Source organism: Aquarana catesbeiana, linkage group LG06, assembly GCF_042186555.1.
Source record: "Aquarana catesbeiana isolate 2022-GZ linkage group LG06, ASM4218655v1, whole genome shotgun sequence".
Lineage (NCBI taxonomy): Eukaryota > Metazoa > Chordata > Amphibia > Anura > Ranidae > Aquarana > Aquarana catesbeiana.
In genome coordinates this window covers 399,261,445-399,284,346 of record NC_133329.1, presented here as the reverse complement: position 1 = coordinate 399,284,346, position 22,902 = coordinate 399,261,445, and the positions used below count along the sequence as shown (strand labels likewise).

General features: G+C 46.5%; 1 protein-coding gene across 2 annotated transcripts in view; it reads right to left on the bottom strand.

Annotated features, from left to right (window-relative positions):
* Window positions 1–22,902, bottom strand: part of LOC141147237 (peroxisomal trans-2-enoyl-CoA reductase-like) — a 51,446-nt gene that overhangs the window by 8,307 nt on the left and 20,237 nt on the right. Inside the window, exons 4-7 of one of the 2 annotated variants that reach the window (XM_073634412.1) lie at window positions 22,676–22,757; window positions 19,467–19,563; window positions 13,741–13,848; window positions 6,635–6,746 (exon numbers count right to left, since the gene is read on the bottom strand). In XM_073634412.1, the coding sequence (XP_073490513.1) occupies window positions 6,635–6,746; window positions 13,741–13,848; window positions 19,467–19,563; window positions 22,676–22,757 (399 nt within the window). The remainder of the gene's footprint in view (window positions 1–6,634; window positions 6,747–13,740; window positions 13,849–19,466; window positions 19,564–22,675; window positions 22,758–22,902) is intronic. The other variant, XM_073634413.1, reaches the window with a different exon arrangement.

Below are 22,902 nucleotides of genomic sequence, written 5' to 3'. Positions count from 1 at the left end.
GGGGAGAGTGGGCATCCCTGCCTCGTGCCCCTCTCGAGTGAGAATTTGTCCGACAGGGTACCATTGGTGCGGATGCGAGCCGTGGGTCTGGCGTAGAGTAATTGGAGCCAGGTCAAAAATTTAGGTCCAAAGCCAAACCTGGCGAGGACTGCCCATAAGTAGCCCCACTCGACGGAGTCAAACGCCTTCTCCGCGTCGAGTGAGGCCACCACTCCCGAGCCCCTCCCCCCAGCAAGAGCTATATGCGTGTGAAGTCTTCGAATGTTGATGTCTGTGCCCCTACCAGGCATAAAGCCTGTCTGGTCTGGATGAATTAGGGCCGTGATTACCGTATTTAGTCTATTGGCAAGGATTTTTGACAGAATCTTGGCGTCTACATTGAGTAGAGAGATGGGGCGATAGGACGAGCATAGGGTTGGGTCCTTACCCGCCTTGGGGATGACCACAATCACCGCCTCATACATCGAGTCGGGGATAGATTCTGCAGCCATAGACTTCGACAATAGGGATTGAATTTTGGGGGCTAGCTGTTCTGCATACATTTTATAAAGTTCGACTGGGATGCCATCTGGGCCAGGGGTTTTGCCCGTTTGCATCATTTTAATTGCTTTGAGAATTTCCTCCACACTAATGGGAGCGTCTAATTTATTAGCATATGTAGGGGTAAGGGTTGGTATGTCAATATTGTTCAGGTAGGTCGTTAGCTCCGCCGGCTCGTAGTCCGTCCTGGAGCGGTATAAGTTCTGGTAGTAGGAGGCGAATTCCTTATTAATGTCTACTGGGGAGGTGAGCACAGATCCCCCATCATCACAGATTTGTCCTATCGACATCCCCCCCGAGTGTTCTCTAGACAGCCACGCCAGGAGGCGACCCGTCCTCTCTCCCTGCTCAAATATCCTCTGCTTTTGGTGTAATAGTTTCTTTTGGGTTAATGAAGTACGTACCATGAGGGTCTCTCTTAGAAGCTCCTGCAGTCTCCCATATGTCTGAGGGTCCGGGGATCTAACATAGAGAGCCTCCTGTCTACCTGCCTCCATCTCGAGGCGTGTGAGCTCCTTCCTCCTGTCCCTGCGAACCCCGGAAATAATGGTCTGGAACTGTCCCCTGGTAAATGCCTTAAAGGCATCCCAAACTGAGGTCGCCGAAGCAGAGCCCTCATTCTCCATCCAGTATGTCTCCAACTCCTGCCTATACTTCGGCTCTACCTCCGCATCCGAGATCCAATACCTCGACAGGCGCCAGAGTCTATCAGATGGGACCGCCAAGGCATCCAGATCCAGGAGAAGCGGGGCGTGGTCCGAGATTCCCCGGGGGAGAATTGTAATTTCACGAACTCTAGGCAGGACAGAGCCCCCCGCGTAAATCAAATCGATTCTCGAGAAGGTTCTGTGCGACGCTGAGTGACAGGTATATGCCTTCTCCCGAGGGTGTTTCCATCTCCACAGATCAAACATACCATAAGTGGCCGCCCACTCCGCAAGCCCCTGTGAGGTCGCACCAGTGGGGGTCAGTCTATCCAGACCTGCGTCTGGTACTAGATTGAAATCTCCCAAAATAACTACATTTTCCGTTGAAAATTCCGCTATTTTCGCGGTTACCTGATTCAGTATCTGGAGAGAGGCCGGGGGTGGTAAGTATAGGCCTACAATAACCCATGGAACATTGTGGAGCAGGGCATGTAACACTACGTATCTACCACCCGGGTCCAGAGCCAGGTCAAGGAGCTTGAAGGGGAGTGTCTTAAGGATTAATATGCTTACTCCTCTTGAAAAAGAAGAGTGTGTCGCGTGGTAATGATACCCTACCCACGGTTTTTTAAGACTAAAGGTCTTCTTTCCCACCAAATGTGTCTCCTGGAACACGCACAAGTGGGGGTGGTAAGTTTTAACAAACTGAAAAACCAATGAGCGCTTCACCGGAGAATTTAGACCCCGAGTGTTCCAGGAGAGCAGTCTAAGGGAGGTCATCTATATATTTCAAAATTATGGTAGGATCTGTGGGAGAGATCAGCTCCTTGACCAGGGATCCGGGCCCAGGCAGGTCAAGCCAGGGTCCTAGGCGGCATGGATAGATTGCAGGTAGTCTGCTGGTAGTACTGTCATGAACAAAAAACCGTAAAAACAAAATAAAGTAAATAACATAAGTGGGTCTGCAACTGCAGTCCAATTGAAACAAACATCCCCCCCCCCACCCCACCCCTCCCCCCAACATAGCAGGAGGGGCCTCATTCCCATCCAACAAAAGAAGGGGAAGGCTCAGAGCCAACATGAGGGCAATGTGCAAACGGCGCTCAGCCTTTCACCAGCAAGTTAGCTTCTTGTTAACCGGCACGGATAATTTAGTGTGATTCACCCGGGTCCCCGGGGGCGCTTACTTAGACTTCCAAAGTGGCTTACCATATGGCTACCCCTGCCATCATTATAATAAATCCTGGGTTATCACCATGCCCCCCCATTATTACAGGAGATAACATACATAGGAAGTTCTGGCCAGACGACTCCAAAGACAGAATCCGTGTCTCCTCTCCCCTCCACCCCTCTCGAAGCAGCAACCAGGATAAGTCTCTTCAGTGTATGAGAAGGGGGTATGCAGGTACGCCGAATCCGGAAGGGCGCTGCGATGACCAGTGGAGGGAAGGTGAGTCCCGGGTCAGATCGGTCCCCTGGTTGTAGGAGCCATCCAAAGTAGGGGGGAGAATGTGGACAAACAAGGCCTGAGTTATGTGACAGGGTCCAGGATCTCCATCAGCAAGTGGGGTATTCCTACCCCCCCTCCTCCGAAACCCCCGTGAGCAGGCAGAGTCAGAAGGGGGAGTGCGCTAGAGTCCCTCTGTAACATGTCACGCAATCTTCCGAGTAAGTGTCCAACCCCCCTATCAGAGGGTGCCGCTTCACAAGGTTTAGTTATCTCCAGCCCTGCATGGCACATATGTGCTTGTATGAAGGAGTGTCGGCAGAAAGGGGGGGTCAGTTCTGCATTCCTGTTAGCGCATGTGAGATGTTAAGCCCAGAGTTAAGTCAGAGGGGCAGCACATAAGCCGATCATCGGTACCAGGATTTAGGGCCGGAGAGTCTCAGCCCACGCCGCCGCGTCTCTGGGCGATGTAAAGAATTGAACTCTCTCTCCATCCTGAACCCTCAATCTGGCAGGGAAGAGCATGCTGTACTTCACACCCTTTTGTCTCAGCATGGCTCTGACTTGATCGAATGATTTACGGCGGCGCTGAGTCTCCACCGAGTAATCCGGGAATATGAGCAGGGTTGCATCTCCAAGCCTGAGCTCTCCTTGCAGCCTCGCTGCGCGGAGGATCGTGTCCCGGTCTCTGTAGTGCAGGAGCTTGAATATGAAAGTGCGTGGTGGCGCACCCGGAGGTCCTCTGGTCGCTGGCATCCTGTGGGCTCTCTCTATAGAGAAATGGGGGGAGAAGGTGGCCTTGGGAAGCAGCTTAGGCAGGAGCCCCTCCATAAATGTGACCGGATCAGCCCCCTCAGCACCCTCCGGAAGGCCAAGGATTCTCAGGTTGCTCCTCCGATTGCGGTTCTCTGCGTCCTCGGCTCTATTTTCAAGGTGTTTAACTTTCAGCTTCAGGGCCTGGATGTCTGCATGGTGCTCCCGTTGCGTATCCTCTATATCCGACACCCGTCTCTCCGCCTCAGTTACCCGGTCCCTGAACTTGTCCATGTCTCTACGGATAAGGGCAGTCTCCGTCTGTACATGGTCTATTTTTGTGGTTAGGGTCGCCTGGCAAGTGGTTATGGCCAGCATTAGGGCATCGAAGGCCGCGGAGCCCGCCTGTATAGCTCCATCAGGAGGGGAAGCTGTCGGCGACGCCATCTTGGATGCCACGTGTGCTGCGGATCTCGGGACAGAGCGGGTCCTCACCGGGGTGCTATTGTACCTGTGCTGGCTCGATTTCCTGCCCGCGGGCATCGCCCAGTCCACCCACCGAGCCTCCCGGGGCGATAGAGTCCAATTTCACGATCCTTCACACCAGGATAGCCGTAGGATTAGTGGCCGGAGACGGGAGCTCAGCTAACACACGTCTGCTCCCAGCGCCATCTTGGACACGCCCCCCCTCAGAGATGGTATTTAGCATACCTTGGGTGTAATGAGAGGTTACAGTCAGGTCCATAAATATTGGGACATCGACACAATTCTAATCTTTTTGGCTCTATACACCACCACAATGGATTTGAAATGAACAAGATGTGCTTTAACTGCAGACTATCAGCTTTAATTTGAGGGTATTTACATCCAAATCAGGTGAACGGTGTAGGAATTACAACAGTTTGTATATGTGCCTCCCACTTTTTAAAGGGACCAAAAGTAATGGGACAGATTAAGAATCATCCATCAAACTTTCACTTTTTAATACTTGGTTGCAAATCCTTTGCAGTCAATTACAGCCTGAAGTCTGGAACACATAGACATCACCAGACGCTGGGTTTCATCCCTGGTGATGCTCTGCCAGGCCTCTACTGCAACTGTCTTCAGTTCCTGCTTGTTCTTGGGGCATTTTCCCTTCAGTTTTGTCTTCAGCAAGTGAAATGCATGCTCAATCAGATTCAGGTCAGGTGATTGACTTGGCCATTGCATAACATTCCACTTCTTTCCCTTAAAAAATGCTTTGGTTGCTTTCGCAGTATGCTTCGGGTCATTGTCCATCTGCACTGTGAAGCGCCGTCCAATGAGTTCTGAAGCATTTTGCTGAATATGAGCAGATAATATTACCCAAAACACTTCAGAATTCATCCTGCTGCTTTTGTCAGCAGTCACATCATCAATAAATACAAGAGAACCAGTTCCATTGGCAGCCATACATGCCCACGCCATGACACTACCACCACCATGCTTCACTGATGAGGTGGTATGCTTTGGATCATGAGCAGTTCCTTTCCTTCTCCATACTCTTCTCTTCCCATCACTCTGGTACAAGTTGATCTTGGTCTCATCTGTCCATAGGATGTTGTTCCAGAACTGTGAAGGCTTTTTTAGATGTTGTTTGGCAAACTCTAATCTGGCCTTCCTGTTTTTGAGGCTCACCAATGGTTTACATCTTGTGGTGAACCCTCTGTATTCACTCTGGTGAAGTCTTCTCTTGATTGTTGACTTTGACACACATACACCTACCTCCTGGAGAGTGTTCTTGATCTGGCCAACTGTTGTGAAGGGTGTTTTCTTCACCAGGGAAAGAATTCTTCAGTCATCCACCACAGTTGTTTTCTGTGGTCTTCCGAGTCTTTTGGTGTTGCTGAGCTCACCGGTGCGTTCTTTCTTTTTAAGGATGTTCCAAACAGTTGATTTGGCCACACCCAATGTTTTTGCTATCTCTCTGATGGGTTTGTTTTGTTTTTTCAGCCTAATGATGGCTTGCTTCACTGATAGTGACAGCTCTTTGGATCTCATATTGAGAGTTGACAGCAACAGATTCCAAATGCAAATAGCACACTTGAAATGAACTCTGGACCTTTTATCTGCTCCTTGTAAATGGGATAATGAGGGAATAACACACACCTGTCCATGGAACAGCTGAGCAGCCAATTGTCCCATTACTTTTGGTCCCTTAAAAAGTGGGAAGCACATATACAAACTGTTGTAATTCGTACACCGTTCACCTGATTTGGATGTAAATACCCTCAAATTAAAGCTGAAAGTCTGCAGTTAAAGCACATCTTGTTCATTTCATTTCAAATCCATTGTGGTGGTGTATAGAGCCAAAAAGATTAGAACTGTGTCCCAATATTTATGGACCTGACTGTATTTGAGTTACTGTTACCTTTCTATCACCTGGAACCAGCCTGAACATTCTCCTCTGACCTCTGGCATCAAGAAGGCATTTTCCTCCACACAACTGCCCCTCACTGGATATTTTCTCTTTTTCCCACCATTCTCTGTAAACCAGAGAGATGGTTGTGTGTGAAAACCCCAGTAGATTAGCAGATTTTGAAATACTCAGACCAGCCCGCCTGACACCAACAACCATGCCACGTTCAAAGTCACTTAAATCCCCTTTCTTCCCCATTCTGATGCTCGGTTTAAACAGCAGCAAGTCATCTTCACCACGTCTAGATGCCTAAATGCATTGAGTTGCTGCCGTGTGATTGGCTGATTACAAATTTGTGTTACCAAACAAAACAGGTGTACCTAATTTGGTCGGCCAGTGAATGTATGTATGTATGTATGTATGTATGTATGTATGTATGTATGTATGTATGTATGTATGTATGTATGTATATATATATATATATACACACACAAACACATACACACACACACACACACACACACACACCTATTTTCAGCCCTCTCCAGTCACATTATCTGCTGCATCAGCCAGCGGCAGCTGCAGGGGAGAGCAGAGAGCACCGACAATGACTGTGAGCCTATGGGTAGAGTCACCACTTTTAAAATTCCCAGCCGGTGTCAATGTTCACTCCTCTCCCTTGCAGCTGCCACTGGCTGTCACAGAAGATCACGTGGCCACACTGCAGAGGGCTGAAAATAAGTAACCATGTCTTATTACACAGGTTAGTCAGCATGGCCGTTGGGGGGGGGGTTGTACTTTAAGACTAGTTAGGTTTAAGCCGAAATTCTACTTTAATGAATGGGTGATGGTATAGAGAGATCCCCTTACCTGGTACTTCCCAGTGAGAGCGGTATAGGCTTTGCCCGGCGTCCACCTTCACAGTCTCTCCGCTGATGAAGGAAGCGGCAGGTGAGAGGAGGAAGCAGACCATTGCTGAGATCTGTCAATCAAAGTGTGAGATTAGTGATACAGACTATGGAATGGCTCCAGGCAGTGGTGTGGTCAGCATTATACAGACCTGAAGATATATTTTAATGACAGAATATACAAGGGCTGCACTGAAGGTAATGCAGAAGTGGGCAAAGGTTTTCTTTTTTTATTATTAACTTTCAAATTTCACATGTTGGTAGAGTAACTCCTCCTCTCAAGCAGTGGTCTCCAAACTGTGGCCCTTTGCTTGCCTGTTTCCGGCCCTTAGGGCACCATTTCATACTCTGACATCAATAACAGGGGTACCCACTCCTCCCGCTAACACCAACAACAGGCCACCATTCCCCCCACTGATACCAACAATAGGGCACCATTCCCCCCACTGATACCAATAACGGGGCACCATTCCTCCCACTGATACCAACAATGGGGCACCATTCCGCCCATCCATACCAACAATGGGGCACCATTCCACCCACTGATACCAATAACGGGGCACCATTCCGCCCATCCATACCAACAATGGGGCACCATTCCTCCCACTGATACCAACAATGGGGCACCATTCCTCCCACTGATACCAATAACGGGGCACCATTCCTCCCACTGATATCAACAATGGGGCACCATTCCTCCCACTGATACCAACAATGGGGCACCATTCCCCCCACTGATACCAATAACGGGGCACCATTCCTCCCACTGATACCAACAATGGGGCACCATTTCTCCCACTGATACCAACAATGGGGCACCATTCCTCCCACTGATACCAACAATGGGGCACCATTCCTCCCACTGATACCAACAATGGGGCACCATTCCTCCCACTGATACCAACAATGGGGCACCATTCCTCCCACTGATACCAACAATGGGGCACCATTCCTCCCACTGATACCAACAATGGGGCACCATTCCTCCCACTGATACCAACAATGGGGCACCATTCCTCTCCCACTGATACCAACAATGGGGCACCATTCCTCTCCCACTGATACCAACAATGGGGCACCATTCCTCCCACTGATACCAACAATGGGGCACCATTCCTCCCAATGATACCAACAATGGGGCACCATTCCTCCCAATGATACCAACAATGGGGCACCATTCCTCCCACTGATACCAACAATGGGGCACCATTCCTCCCACTGATACCAACAATGGGGCACCATTCCTCTCCCACTGATACCAACAATGGGGCACCATTCCTCCCAATGATACCAACAATGGGGCACCATTCCTCCCAATGATACCAACAATGGGGCACCATTCCTCCCAATGATACCAGCAATGGGGCACCATTCCTCCCACTGATACCAACAATGGGGCACCATTCCTCCCACTGATACCAACAATGCCCCCCCAAAGCCTGAAGGACAGTAGGCTGGCCCTGTGTTTAGAAAGTTTGGAGACCCCTGGTCCTGGTAACTTCTTTTTCACTGCAGGAATATAATGGTTTCCAAGCAGAAGCAATGTTCTGTCATTGAGTTCTTGATGGAGGGGTGCAGGCTTTTCAACATCCATAGTAGGCTACAGCAGGGGTCCCCCCGGGGTGCAAACCGTTGCTGGTCCACAGCCTGATGACAACCGGGCCGCACAGCAGGAGATGAGCAGCGACCGCGGTCCGCACAGGGCTATCACTGACTGCGGTCACCGCTCACCTTCTGCTGTACGGCCATGCCTGTTTATCCTCTCCCGTCTCCTCCGCCCACCCGGCCGATAGGTTATCCAATCAGCAGGGCAGGGGGTGGGGGGAGCTGCAAATCAGAATGGAGGGCTCCTCCCACCCCCTGCACTGCTGATAGGATAACATTATTGGGTGGGTGGGGGAGCCGGGAGAGGACACAGGGACTGATGACAGCTTCTGCCCTGCCAAAGTTAGGAGTCCTGTGCAGGGGAGGCGGAGATTAGAATGGGGAAGAGTCAAATTAGAGAAGAAAGGGACATGGGGGCAGACTGCAGGGGCATTGTAAAGGAGGAGGCTGTGATTTCTAGGGGCTCAGTAATATAAAGGGGAATGCACTGTAATCATTACAGTACCCCTTTACAGTGCAGTCCCCCTTTACATCACAGCCCCCCTTACAGAGGGGTCCCCTTTACATTACAGTCCCCCTTTACATCATAGCCCCCCTTACAGAGGGGCCCCCTTTACATCACAGTGCACCTTTACATTACTATAACAGGGACAACTCTGTAAAGGGGGGCTGTGATTTAAAGGGGAACTGAGGACGCTGATATAAAAAGGGGACTGCACTGTAAAGGGGCACTGTGATATAAAGGGGACTGCACTGTAATCATTACGGTGCCCCTTTTACAGTGAAGTCCCCTTTATATCACAGCCCCCTTTACATCACAGTGCCCCTTTACAGAGGAGTCATATTTACATCACAAAATATTTTACAGCGCACACATACAAGAATGACATTTCCTGCAGGGCTAGTTAAAAACACCTGAACATATTCAAAAAATACGAGGGGTTTGGTCACACTATATGGTCATATAGTGCTAAGCCCACTTACTGCGACAAAGTACCCCGAATTAGTGGGTCCTACACTAGTAATAGAATGGAAGATCCTCTGTCTCAACCATGTAGGACCCACTAATTCGGGGTACTTTGTCGCAGTAAGTGGGCTTAGCACTATATGACCATATAGTGTGACCAAACCCCCGTATTTTTTGAATATGTTCAGGTGTTTTTAACTAGCCCTGCAGGAAATGTCATTCTTGTATGTGTGCGCTGTAAAATATTTTGTACTGTTTATAGGTCTTACAGCAGCACCATCTTGAATTTAAATGCATTGTATGGTGTGCCCCCCAAATATGTACTTGTATATTTACATCACAGCCCCCTTTACATCACAGTGCCCCTTTACATTAATGTAACAGGCACTGCTCTGTAAAGGGGGCACTGTAATGTAAATAAGACTCTGTAAGGGGGGACTGCACTGTAATGATTACAGTGCAGTCCCCTTTATATTACAGTGCCCCTTTACAGTGCAGTCCCCTTTATATTACAGTGCCCCTTTACAGTGCAGTCCCCTTTTTATATCAGTGTCCTCAGCCCCCCCCCCCCTTTACATCGCAGCCCCCCTTTACATGTGTGATGTAAAGTGGGGACTGTGATGTAAAGGGGGGCTGAGGACACTGATATAAAAAGGGGACTGCACTGTAAAGGGGCACTGTGATATACAGGGGACTGCACTGTAATCATTACAGTGCAGTCCCCCTTTACATCACAGCCCCCCGTTACAGAGTCTTTTTTACATTACGGTGCCCCCTTTACAGAACAGTTCCTGTTACATGAATGTAAAAGGAGACTGCAATGTAAAGGGGGGCTGTGATGTAAAGGGGGGGCTGTGATGTAAAGGGGGGGCTGTGATGTAAAGGGGGGGCTGTGATGTAAAGGGGGGGCTGTGATGTAAAGGGGGGGCTGTGATGTAAAGGGGGGGCTGTGATGTAAAGTGGGGGGCTGTGATGTAAAGGGGGGCTGTGATGTAAAGGGGGGCTGTGATGTAAAGGGGAACTGAGGACACTGATATAAAAAGGGGACTGTGCTGCTAAGGGGGGCTGAGGACAGACTCTATGAATAGCCCCTCCCCCAACCCAGTCCCTGGGAAAATTGGCTACCGTGAAATCGGTCCCTGGTGCCAAAAAGGTTGGGGACAGATGGGCTACAGAATGTTTATGGAGAAGACACCATTGACAAGAGCAATGTCTTGGTGACTTGTCAATAGTGTAATGTCTGTAAAGGATCTGTAGCCTTCTGTGGATGTCGGACGGCCTGCACCCCTCCTTCATCAAGAACTCAATGACATCACATTGCTTCTGCTTGGAATCCATTATTTAGCTGCAATGAAAAAGAAGAAAGAACTTAATGTGTTTATCAAAAATGCATTCGCTATACTATGTAACTGTAATAGTGTGAATCCTGTTATACTTTTCTTAATATTTTTATTTGTTATTTTATGTTCTGATAACTAAATAAAAAAAAAAAAAATTGAATGTTAAAAAAAAAAAAAAAGAAAAAGAAGAAAGAGTTATTATAGAAAGTGATGGGGGGGGGGGGGGATAGGATTCCTGCCACGACCGCTGCTGCCTCTGCAGCTAAAAGGCGGCAGCAGTAAAACCGTGGCCTAACCTCATGTGTGAATAAGCCCTAAACACAGACAGCAATGAAATCTGACAGAAGTTCTAACCCTTCCCTATTTGATACCAAAAAATAAATAAATAACAGTAATAAAAAAAAAAAAAAAAATCTTCACTTTACATCATAGACTTTGAACACTAAAGCAGCCCATAGATTATGCAGATTTCTTTCCATCCACAATGGGTGGAAGGAAACAAAAAAAATAAGTAATTTGCTTGATTCCCCCATCAACACAGCCAGTGCTGACGGTGGAATCCCTCGCACTGCGCTATTGTGTTCTGCTGGCGGGGAGCCTTTCCTGCCGGCAGAACACAATGGTCACTGTTGGCAGCTATAGCCGCCGGCAGAAATGGCATGACAAAAAAAACTCCAACGGGCTAATTGTACTGAAGTTGATCAATATATCAAATTCAGCACAACCAGCCTGCCCATAGATGGATCGAATCCAGGCCAGTTCCTGCTGAACAGACCGAGATTCAATCCATCTATGGCCGGCTTAAAGTTAAAGTGACACTAAATTCTCATCTTTTTTTTTTTTACAAAAAAATCCTAGTTTTTTACAAAAAAAATGAACGTTATATACTTCCCTGCTCTGTACAGTCATTTTGCACAGGGCAGCCCAGATCTTCCTCTTCTCGGGTCCTTCTTCGGATCTCCCGGCCCCTCCTGTCGAGTGTCCACACAGTACGCTGCTTGCTGTGGGGGGGGGGCACCTGAGCCGAGCCGCAGCTGTGTTTCCATTCAGACACGGAGCCCTGGTTTGGCCCCTCCTCCTCTCTCTCCTCATTTTCTAACTGACTTGGATTGACAGCAGCGGGAGCCAATGGCACCGCTGCTGTGCCTCAGCCAATCAGGAGGAAGAGGCCGAGGCACTCATGCACGTCGCTGGAATGAGAGGGGGGGGCTCAGGTAGGTATTAAACCCCTTTCACACAGGGGGGGCCGTGGGCGCGTTAGCACTAAAGCGCCGCTCGTTTTAGCAGTACTTTAGTGCCGTTTAAGCATCGTTTTTCGGCCGCTAGTGGGGCGCTTTTAACCCCAAAGAAGGGGTTAAAAACTCCCGTGTTCAAGCGCTGCCAATTCATTCCAACGCGGGGGCTTTTGGGAGCATGCCCAAACCGCCACAAAGATGCTGCTTGCAGGACTTTCCCGACGCAAGCGCACCGACCCAGTGTGAAAGCACTCATTGTAATGAATGGGAGGCAGTTTTCAGGCGCTATTTCTAGCGCTAAAATGCCAGAAAACTGCCTCAGTGTGAAAGGGGTCTTAGAAGGGCTGCTGCACACAGGTTTTTTTTTTTTTATCGTAAATGCATAGAATGCACCTTCTGCCTTTACAACCACTTTAAACTCTCCTCCTGGCCCTTTAAGAGGTTTATGATGCCCTTTATGAGGCTTAAAGTGGGGTTCCCATTTAAAAAAAAAAAAAATTAAAAGTCAGCAGCTACAAATACTACAACTGCTGACTTTTAATCGGACGCTTACCTGTCCCAGGGTCCAGCGGCACGGGGGGTCGAAGCCCCACTCACCCCCCCCCCCCCTCCGCTCGGCGTCGCATTTTAACTGTGGGCACCCACTGCGCATGCGCGAGCCGCGCCGACACTGGCCCCGCAATCATCTGGGAGCGGTCACGTGTCCCAGATGATTGACAAGAGGGAGGGGGGGAGAGGCGATCTCCCTTCCTGCACAGAGGGAAGTGACGTCAGGAGCCCAGGCACCGAAGGAGGCAGATTACGAGGGACCCCCAGGCAACAGGCATTTAAGAGGGGAGTAAAAAAAAAAATGTTTTTTCTCCAAATGTTTTTTTTTTTTATTTTGTTTAAGCACATTAATAATTTTTTTTTTTTTTTTTTTGGGGTGGAACTCCACTTTAAGACTGTAGTGTGTTTTGTATGTGTGTATATATTATATATATATATATATATATATATATATATATATATATATATACATATATACACACACACATTATATATATATATATATATATATATATATATATATATATATATATTTATTTTATATATGGTGTTATATGTAGGCATTCTAGGACAAGTCCATTCTAGGCAGGCCACATTGGTACCTGTTAATCTAATTACACATATACTTGTTGATGTTAATATGCAAGAATACAGATTAGGGGTGTAGGGATTCCAGGACAAGTCCATTCTACACATCAAAAGGGTGTTAAGGTGGTATCTGTTAATCTAATTACACATATCAAAGGGGACTTGTTGATCAAAGGGGAAGTGGCCAAACAAAATTTACTCCACATATCAAAGGGGACAGATAATGACTCTGGGCTATGTTGAATATAACATGGCGTTCAATCTATTCACTCTCTCTGTGATTATGAAGGCACAGGTCTAGGAAACATGGGACTCTGAAGGCTAGTATATTTACTAGCGATGTCATATTTCATCATCTGTTGCAAGACTTTGTTCTGTGTTGGAAGTCAATAAAGTGCATCTCTCTGGAAGAATTGGGTTGCTGCGGAAGATTACTTAATTATCTACCCACTATATAATATATCAGTACATTATATCACTACAAAGACCACGCGATTGGCTGTCACGGTGGTCACGTAACCCCTAAAAACTCCCGATCGCAAGAATCGATCGGGGGGCTTTCGGTCAGATGACAGTAACTGTGCCAGGAGCGCGCAGCGCGCACGCGCTCTTGGTACGTGTGTTCTGGTAGCAATTCACACAATATATGCTGCCCCTCGGAGCCAAGGACCAGGCGTCAGGAGGCCGCATATTTTCATACGGCCGCGGCGCCAAAGGGGATAAGACAACACGAACACTAGTGAAGCTCCAGCGGCACATCAGGAGTTTATTTTCGGAGGAATACCTCTTCGGGCAGCCCCAGTCTCTTGGCTGGAATTAAAGGGACGGTGTTTTTAAACATAGAAACCCCCGTTTCGTAATTCTCTGCGGCCGTCGGTGAGAAGATTATTCCCTGTAAAACACAATAAAGTAATATGATGTTAGTAAGAAAACAGATACAACAAAATATAAATAAGGAGAGAGAGTCGCAAACCAAAAATTATCTAAAACAGCCGCTCAGAACATGTGAGGCGCTCTCTGGAATCAGGCTGGACCGGATTACACAAAACTCACTCTTTATAGTGACTGTCACCAATGGAGAAGAAAGGAAAATTGCTGCAGGTAGGTAGTTGGTGCACATACCTCTAACAGCTTCTAAACCTACCAATCTCAGCAATATACAGTATACGGGCAATCTAATAGACAAAACATTGGCACTTTGAAGCTGGCCCACCCCTTGCTACCTCCTGCACAATCCTATTGGCCAGTAAGACTGTCCATTATAGTGATAGACCAATAGAAATGTGTGGGGGGCTTAAATTGCAAGCTCCAATACTGGAACACTCAAAATACAACCTGTGGAGGAACGCTCACTCCTCCAGACTGACATCCACCCACCAGGACATTTAGATATTTTGCAGGGTTCATACCGGTACCGATATCGGTCCCCCAAAGCTGACATCCCTTCTGCTCTATACCCAGGGGGTCCCGGAACTTCTCCTCCAGCGGCCGCGATTTGCCATCATTGGCGGGACCGGGACAACTGTGAAGATTTTGCATTTGGTCACATATGTACTTTGAGTTCTAACATTTTTAATAAACTGCCCACTAGATGGCGCTTTTCCCTTTCTATACACACACACGGGAGCAGTTGGAGAAATCGCATGCGATTCGGACAGGAATCACACCACATTCCTGTTCAAATCACAGGCGATTCTTTGCAGTGCGATTTGCGCCATTTTTTTATGTATTGAAGCAAATCGCACCGCAAAAGTATCGGTAATCAGTATCGGCAAGTACTTGAGCGAAAGTATCGGTACTCATACTAGCCAATAAAAAAAAAAAAAAATGGTATCGGTGCAACCCTACTTTCCTAGCAAGTCACAATTTTCAGAACACCTTAAAGTGGACTTTCAGTCATTTTTTCATCTTTCCATCTATTAAATCTTCTGCCCTTGTTGTTGTTTTAACTTTGGATAGCAAAACATTTTTTTTTTTCTGCCAGTAAATCGCCTATATACAGCCCACTTCCTGTTTCTTGTCTGGTCATTAGCCTAGGCTTATGACATCATGTACAGCTCTCTCTCGCTCACTTTTTTGAGAGTTTGCCAGGAAGAGAGGAGGGGTGAGTCATAAGAGGGCCAACGAGAGCTGCAGAGCTGGAGGTGTGTGTCTGTGTAAATCCAGGAAGTGAACAGGCAGCGGCTTCAGCTGCCCACAGTTAAAATGGCTGCAGCCAGACTCAGTGGAGGGAGATTTCTGCAGCATATTTGGCAAGTACAGAATCACAGTATATATAAAATAATATGCAAAGTGGTTGGAGGGAAGCTTCAGAATGGCAAAGATGTTTTTATTACAATTTATGTGAGCAGACGGCAGAGTTCCTCTTTAATAAAGGGTGGAGTTTGTGAAAGAAGAATTCCAGGCATGGCTATATGATACATAGTTACATTGGTCCAGCTTGGATCAATGTAAACTATGGATATGCTATACCTGGTAGATGCCCCTGAAAGCTGGAAATCACTAAAGCAGACAGACATCGCTACTCCAGTGATCTCCACTTGCTTCCTGGTCCCGTGCCAAGCAGCCGGCCTGCTGCATTGTGAACACAGGTGGTCAGCTGCTCAGGACGGGTGCCATTTAGAGAACGCTTTGCATTTTCTGAATTAAATGCAAGGTGTTCTCTGATTGGATGAGGTGGAGATTGTGACATCACCACCCTGCCCCATCCACTCAGAGAATGCTTTGCATGTTGCTGTACATTCAAAAAAAAAAAAAAAAAAAAAAAAAAAAAGCATTCTCTGAGTGGCGCCAGGGCTGAGCTTCTGTGTTCAGAATCAGCAGGGCAGCCACTAATTTCGGGTGGTTCAGAAGGTCCTTTATCAGGGTTTTGGTTCAGGAGGAGAAATGAGGACTGAATCGATTTTTGGCCATTTTTTTTTTTTTAAGCAAATCACAAATTTTCAAAACATTGCGTATGTACAATTTGTTATTCAAAGTAATAAAGAGCGATTTTCTGCAGATTTGAACAAATCCCCACATACATGTTCACATCGATCAAAAAATTCTCAATTAACCACCTCAACACCGGGCACTTTCACCCCCTTTCCTGCCCAGGACAATTTTCAGCTTTCAGCGCTCTCACACTTTGAATGACAATTGCGTGGTCATACAACACTGTACCCAAACTACTGTTCACACAAATAGAGCTTTCTTTTGTGGTATTTAATCACTTCTGGGTTTTTAATTTTTTGCTAAACAAAACGGAAAAAGAGACTGAAAATTATGAAAAAAAAGCGTGTTTTCCTTTGTCTCTGTTACAATTTTCTAAAAAAATCTTTCTTCATAAATTTAGGCCAAAATGTATTCCGATACATTTATTTGGTGAAAATAACCCAAATCAGTGTTTATTATTTAGACTGTAGGACTGTAATAGTTTTATAGAGTCCACAAACTATGGGATTTATATATAAATTGATCAGAAAATGGATCAATCCTGATGTACTGACAGCTGATCTCATTTCTTGAGGCCCAAAAATGTCAGGACAGTACAAATACCCCCCAAATCACCCCTTTTTGGAAAGTAGACAGTCCAAGGTATTTAGTAAGAGGCATGGTGAGTTCTTTTGAGTTATATTTTTTTTTTGTCACAATTCTTTTGCAAAATGAAGCAAACAAAAAATGTTTTTTTCTTGTCACATACAGTCACCAGTGCAGTACAGCGCCATCAACTGGTGGGACGGTGATGAGGGACGCCGACTGTTGACAGTAAGTAAAGGTATTTAGTAAGAGGCATGGCGAGTTTTTTGAAGTTCTAATTTTTTGATATACTTTATTTGGGGAAAATTAAGAAATGTAAAAAATAAATAAATAAATAAATCACAATTTTTGTTAGTACAGCATCATCATATAACTAGTGTGGCGGTGATCAGGGACACTGACTGGTGACCGTACAGGAAAAAAAAAAAAGTTATTTTTTTTTTTACATTTTTTTTAACACACTGCGACTAGAGCAATATAGTGTTACCTAGGGGTGCAACGGATCGTCACCGATCCGTGATCCGAACTGGTCAACCTGTTCGAATTGGCATACCACGCGATCCGTGGAGCGCTCCGCTGCCTCGGCCTTAGGAAAGGCCACGGCTTCGGCCTAGCTCCGGCGTGGCAGCCATCTTGGTACACCCGGCGGCGGCCTAGGTGAGTGGCGTGCTGACGTCATCATCACCCGCCTCAACTGCAAGCAAGCAGACAATCATAGGGGAGATGTGGGGAGATGTGGATATTACAGTGGGGGGGAGATGTGGATATTACAGTGGGGGGGATATAGGGAGATGTGGATATTACAGTGGGGGGGAGATGTGGATATTACGGGGGGGAGATGTGGATATTACAGTGGGAGGGGGGATGTGGATATTACAGTGGGGGGGGGGATGTGGATATTACAGTGGGGGGGGGGATGTGGATATTACAGTGGGGGGGAGATGTGGATATTACTGGGGGGGGGGGGGGGGAGATGTGGACATTACAGTGGGGGAGATGTGGGAAGATGTGGATATTACAGTGGGGGGAGATGTGGATATTACAGTGGGGGGAGATGTGGATATTACAGTGGGGGGAGATGTGGATATTACAGTGGGGGGGGAGATGTGGATATTACAGTGGGGGGGGGGAGATGTGGATATTACAGTGGGGGGGGGAGATGTGGATATTACAGTGGGGGGAGATGTGGATATTACAGTGGGGGGGGGAGATGTGGATATTACAGTGGGGGGGGGGAGATGTGGATATTACAGTGGGGGGGAGATGTGGATATTACAGTGGGGGGGGAGATGTGGATATTACAGTGGGGGGGGGAGATGTGGATATTACAGTGGGGGGGGGAGATGTGGATATTACAGTGGGGGGAGATGTGGATATTACAGTGGGGGGGGGGAGATGTGGATATTACAGTGGGGGGGGGGGGAGATGTGGATATTACAGTGGGGGGGGGGAGATGTGGATATTACAGTGGGGGGGGGGGGAGATGTGGATATTACAGTGGGGGGGGGGGAGATGTGGATATTACAGTGGGGGGGGGGGGGAGATGTGGATATTACAGTGGGGGGGGGGGGAGATGTGGATATTACAGTGGGGGGGGGGGGGAGATGTGGATATTACAGTGGGGGGAGATGTGGATATTACAGTGGGGGGGGGGGAGATGTGGATATTACAGTGGGGGGGGGGGGGAGATGTGGATATTACAGTGGGGGGGGGGGAGATGTGGATATTACAGTGGGGGGAGATGTGGATATTACAGTGGGGGAGATATAGGGAGATGTGGATATTACAGTGGGGGGAGATGTGGATATTACAGTGGGGGGAGATGTGGATATTACAGTGGGGGAGATATAGGAAGATGTGGATATTACAGTGGGGGGGAGATGTGGATATTACAGTGGGGGGGAGATGTGGATATTACAGTGGGGGGAGATGTGGATATTACAGTGGGGGGGAGATGTGGATATTACAGTGGGGGGGAGATGTGAATATTACAGTGGGGGGAGATGTGGATATTACAGTGGGGGGGAGATGTGAATATTACAGTGGGGGGAGATGTGGATATTACAGTGGGGGGGAGATGTGGATATTACAGTGGGGGGGAGATGTGGACATTACAGTGGGGGGAGATATGGGGAGATGTGGATATTACAGTGGGGAAGATGACGTGTCTTTTTTTTTTTTTTTTTTTTTTGGTGATCCGAAAAATGATCCGATCCAGGACTCTGATCCGAGGAACGATCCGAACCATGAGTTTTTTGATCCGTTGCACCCCTAGTGTTATCATAGTAACATTGTAATACTCTGGGGAAGTGATGAGGATTTTTTTTTTTTTTTTACGTGTGCTTATAGCAGTGAATTGCATTGCTATAAGCAAGAATTTTACTGAGTGAAACTAATTCATTCAGTTTGATTTGTTGTGATTAGCGGTTATTGGTCAAAGCTAATCACATGGTACAGATGGGCTGTGGCCCTGTCTGTACCACGTGATCACATTGATCAGTCACGATGAAATGAAGCCATACATTGTGTACAACTGTCATGTGACCTGCTGTGATTGGCCCCGTCTGTACCACGTGATCAAATTGACCAATCACAGCTAGCAGCACAACTGTACACAATTGATGGGAATGAATGGAAGCCATGCATTGTGTACAACTAACATGTGACCTGCTGTGATTGTTCACAGTGGTCATATGGTACCGGCAGCGAGCCAGTACTCTGATCAGTGATCAGCTGTGTCCCTTGGACACAGCTGGTGACAGATTGCGCCGCCCCACGATCAGTACTTTCTGATAGGATGTCATATGACGTCTAGTCGGGATAAAAAAAAAAAAAGCTGCCGCCTGTCCGTCATTTGGCTATAGGCCGGGCGAGAAGAATTCCCAAACTGCACCCCTCCTGCCCCAGGCTATAAAGAGGAATATTGTTGATCTTTAGCTGCAGATAATGAGAAGTTACAATGCCGGAGGGAAGACGGTGCTGGTTACCTACAGGAGCCACCGAGTTTATCCTGACGCCGCTGTGAGCCCATTCTATGGCCAAGCTTTTGGTGAGATTGTCCACGGCGGCCCTGGCAGCTCCGGTGTGCCTGGGGAAGAGAACATAATACGTGGACCTTGCTATGAATGAACTGCACAGAAATTGTAATTATATTCAAACAATAAATACAAACTTCAAATTACAGAAATATGTAATCTTTATCACATAATATGCTGCAGGCAGTGGGGGAAGCAGAGTCCCCTCTGCAGAGGTCCAACATCCCCCTGCTGCGTCAGAACGCTCCCCAAACAAAACAAAAAAAATGCACAAGCTTTGCCAAATTAAAAGCTGGAACTCTGACTCAGCAGGGGGATGTGTCAGAACTCTGCAGAGAGACTACTGCTTCCACACAGCGAGCACGGGGTCCTTGTCTGCAGCATGCTGGCAGGGAAGAGGCTTTTCTACTCTAGGCTGTGGCTCCTCTTTAACCACTTCAGTCAGAGAGCCAAATTAAAAGATGGAACTGCAACTGAGCAGGGGGATGTGTCAGAACTCCACAGAGAAACTACTGCTTCCACCCCCTCCCATCACATTACCCCGAAGAATAAAATGGTATCAGTGGCAATTTTTTTTTATGTCACATGACATTAGTGCGATGATTTATCAAACTCACATTTTTGATATAAATAATCTAAAGTTTATTTTAGTGCACACAAAAGCAATTAGATTACCCCATTTTTTGTTGTTGTATATTATGACAAACTGCCCCCCCTGACCTAGGCTCTAGAACAGGGATATGCAATTAACGGACCTCCAGCTGTTGCGGAACTACAAGTCCCATGAGGCATAGCAAGAATCTGACAGCCACAAGCATGACATTCAGAGGCAGAGGCATGCTGGGACTTGCAGTTTTGCAACAGCTGGAGGTCTGCTAATTGCTTATCCCTGCTATAGAAGGAACCAAAATGATTCAATGGATTCAAGCACCTGGTAGGCACATGTTCTCAGTTTGTCATTTGAAGAAGTTTCTGTAATTATGTTCAATGATATGTTATGTATTTTTCCTTGACATGACTGTTACAATATCCTAATGTACAAATATTCACAATTATCTGTTTCTTTTGTAGTATCAACTTCATGCAGTACTTTTAAAATTCCTGAGGAAGCTCCTTTGATTGAAACACGTAGAGCAAGAAGTGGTTGAACTGTTGTATGAATTATAGGTTGGTTGAACATTTATTGTAATTTTAAAGAAATTGATATTTAATAAAATTTATTTTTTATATAAAAAAAAAATTGTATGTTGTTTGGCACCTTAACCACTTGCTGACCAGCCGCCGCAGTTGTACTGCAGCAGAATGTCCGCCATAATGTCGCAGTCACGATAAAAATCGCTGATCGCCACCATTACTAGAAAATAAAAAAATTAATAATAGAAATGCCATAAATCTATCCCCTATTTTGTAGACGCTATAACTTTTGCGCAAACCAATCAATATACGCTTATTGCTCCTGAGGAAGCTCCTTTGATTGAAACATGTAGAGCAAGAAGTGGCTGTACTGTTGTATGAATTATACGTTGGTTGAACATTTAATTGTAATTTTAAAGAAATTGATATTTAATAAAATTTATTTTTTATATAAAAAAAATTGTATGTTGTTTGGCACCTTAACCACTTGCCGACCAGCCGCCGCAGTTGTACTGCGGCAGAATGGCACAGCTGGGCGAAACGACGTTTTGTAACGTCGCTTCCCCTGTGGCCACTAGGGGGCGCCCCCCAAGCCAATGTGAGTGCCCGGCGGTCTCGATCACCGCTGGGCTACCGCGATCGCCGCTGAGACTCGGAGAAGCCGGAACTATGTGTGTAAACACACAGTTTCTGGTTCTCTGAGGGGAGAAGTGACAGATTTGTTTGTTCACACAGAGTATGAACAGCGATCTGTCATCTCCCCTACACAGTCCCCTCCCCCCTTCAGTTAGAACACACACTAGGACACACTTAAGCCCTTCACTGCCCCCTAGTGTTAACCCCTTCACTGCCACTGACATTTTTTACAGTAATCAATGCATTTTTAATCGCACTGATCGCTGTATTAATGACAATGGTCCCAATGTGTCAAAATTGTCCGATGTGTCCGCCATTATGTCGCAGTCACGATAAAAATCGCAGATCGCCGCCATTACTAATAAAAAAAAACTAATAATAAAAATGCTATAAATCTATCCCCTATTTTGCAGACGCTATAACTTTTGCGCAAACCAATCAATAAACGCGTATTGCGATTTTCTTTTTCCCAAAAATATGTAGAAGAATACGTATCGGCCTAAACTGAGAAAGAAATTCGTTTTTTATATATTTTTGGGGGATATTTATTATAGCAAAAAGTAAAAAATGTGTTTTTTTTCAGAAATTGTCGCTATTTTTTTGTTTATAGCGCAAAAAATAAAAAATGCAGAGGTGATCAAATACCACCAAAAGAAAGGTCTATTTGTGGGGAAAAAAAAGGATGTCAATTTTGTTTGGGTAAAACGTCACACGAGCCGCGCGATTGTCAGTTAAAGCGACGCAGTGCGGAATCGCAAAAAGGCGCTCTGGTCAGGAAGGGGGGTAAAATCTTCCAGGGCTGAAGCGGTTAAAAGTCCCGCACCCTTTGCCAGTTTTTCCTATTTATCCAAAGGGATGTGGCGCCTGATTTTAATCCTTCATTGCCCTGATCTATAGCAAACTTTTTTTCTTATAAGTGATCACATTCCCTCTGTTCTCAGCTGCATAAGAGTTGGGGGGGGGGGGGGGGGGAGAAACGGCAGCACACTGATCTTTCCAGTGAATGGCTGTGCAGCAGGGGACGTGTCAGGACAAGTCTTATCATTGGGAGGAGACCGGGCCGAGTTCCCAGCACAGCTAGAGATCTGACCACGCTGTGCTCTCATGCTTAGTGTGGTCAGTGTTCAATAGGAAAAGCAGAGGGACTGGCAGGAACAGCAGGGATTTCACACAAAAGGAAGCAATACAAAGAGAACAGGAGACTTTCTCATACAAGTACATGGTATTGCAGCCACATATCAGGAATATGAAGGGTTGGGGAGACAAAACGCTTTAAGCTTAAAATTCTCTTATAATAAAGCACAGGAAGTAAAGCGTGCGACTACACATCCAGTATGATATACTGTATACAGAAACATGGGAAGGTGTGTAAGATTCAGAGAGATTTATACTTACGACATTCCAGGAAAGCCATTCCACATGCCTGCCACAATATTCACAATGGCTCCGCCATGTTCCCTCATCCAGGCATTGTACACTGCACAGGGACAAATGTCAGTAATTAATAAATCACCGAAAAAAGTTTCAAATGTTAAACGGCATTTCAAAAGTCATTTTTAAATCTAAAAATAATCCCTGAAGATCCTGCCATACATGTCCCTTTTTCAGGCACTTCCTGTTAT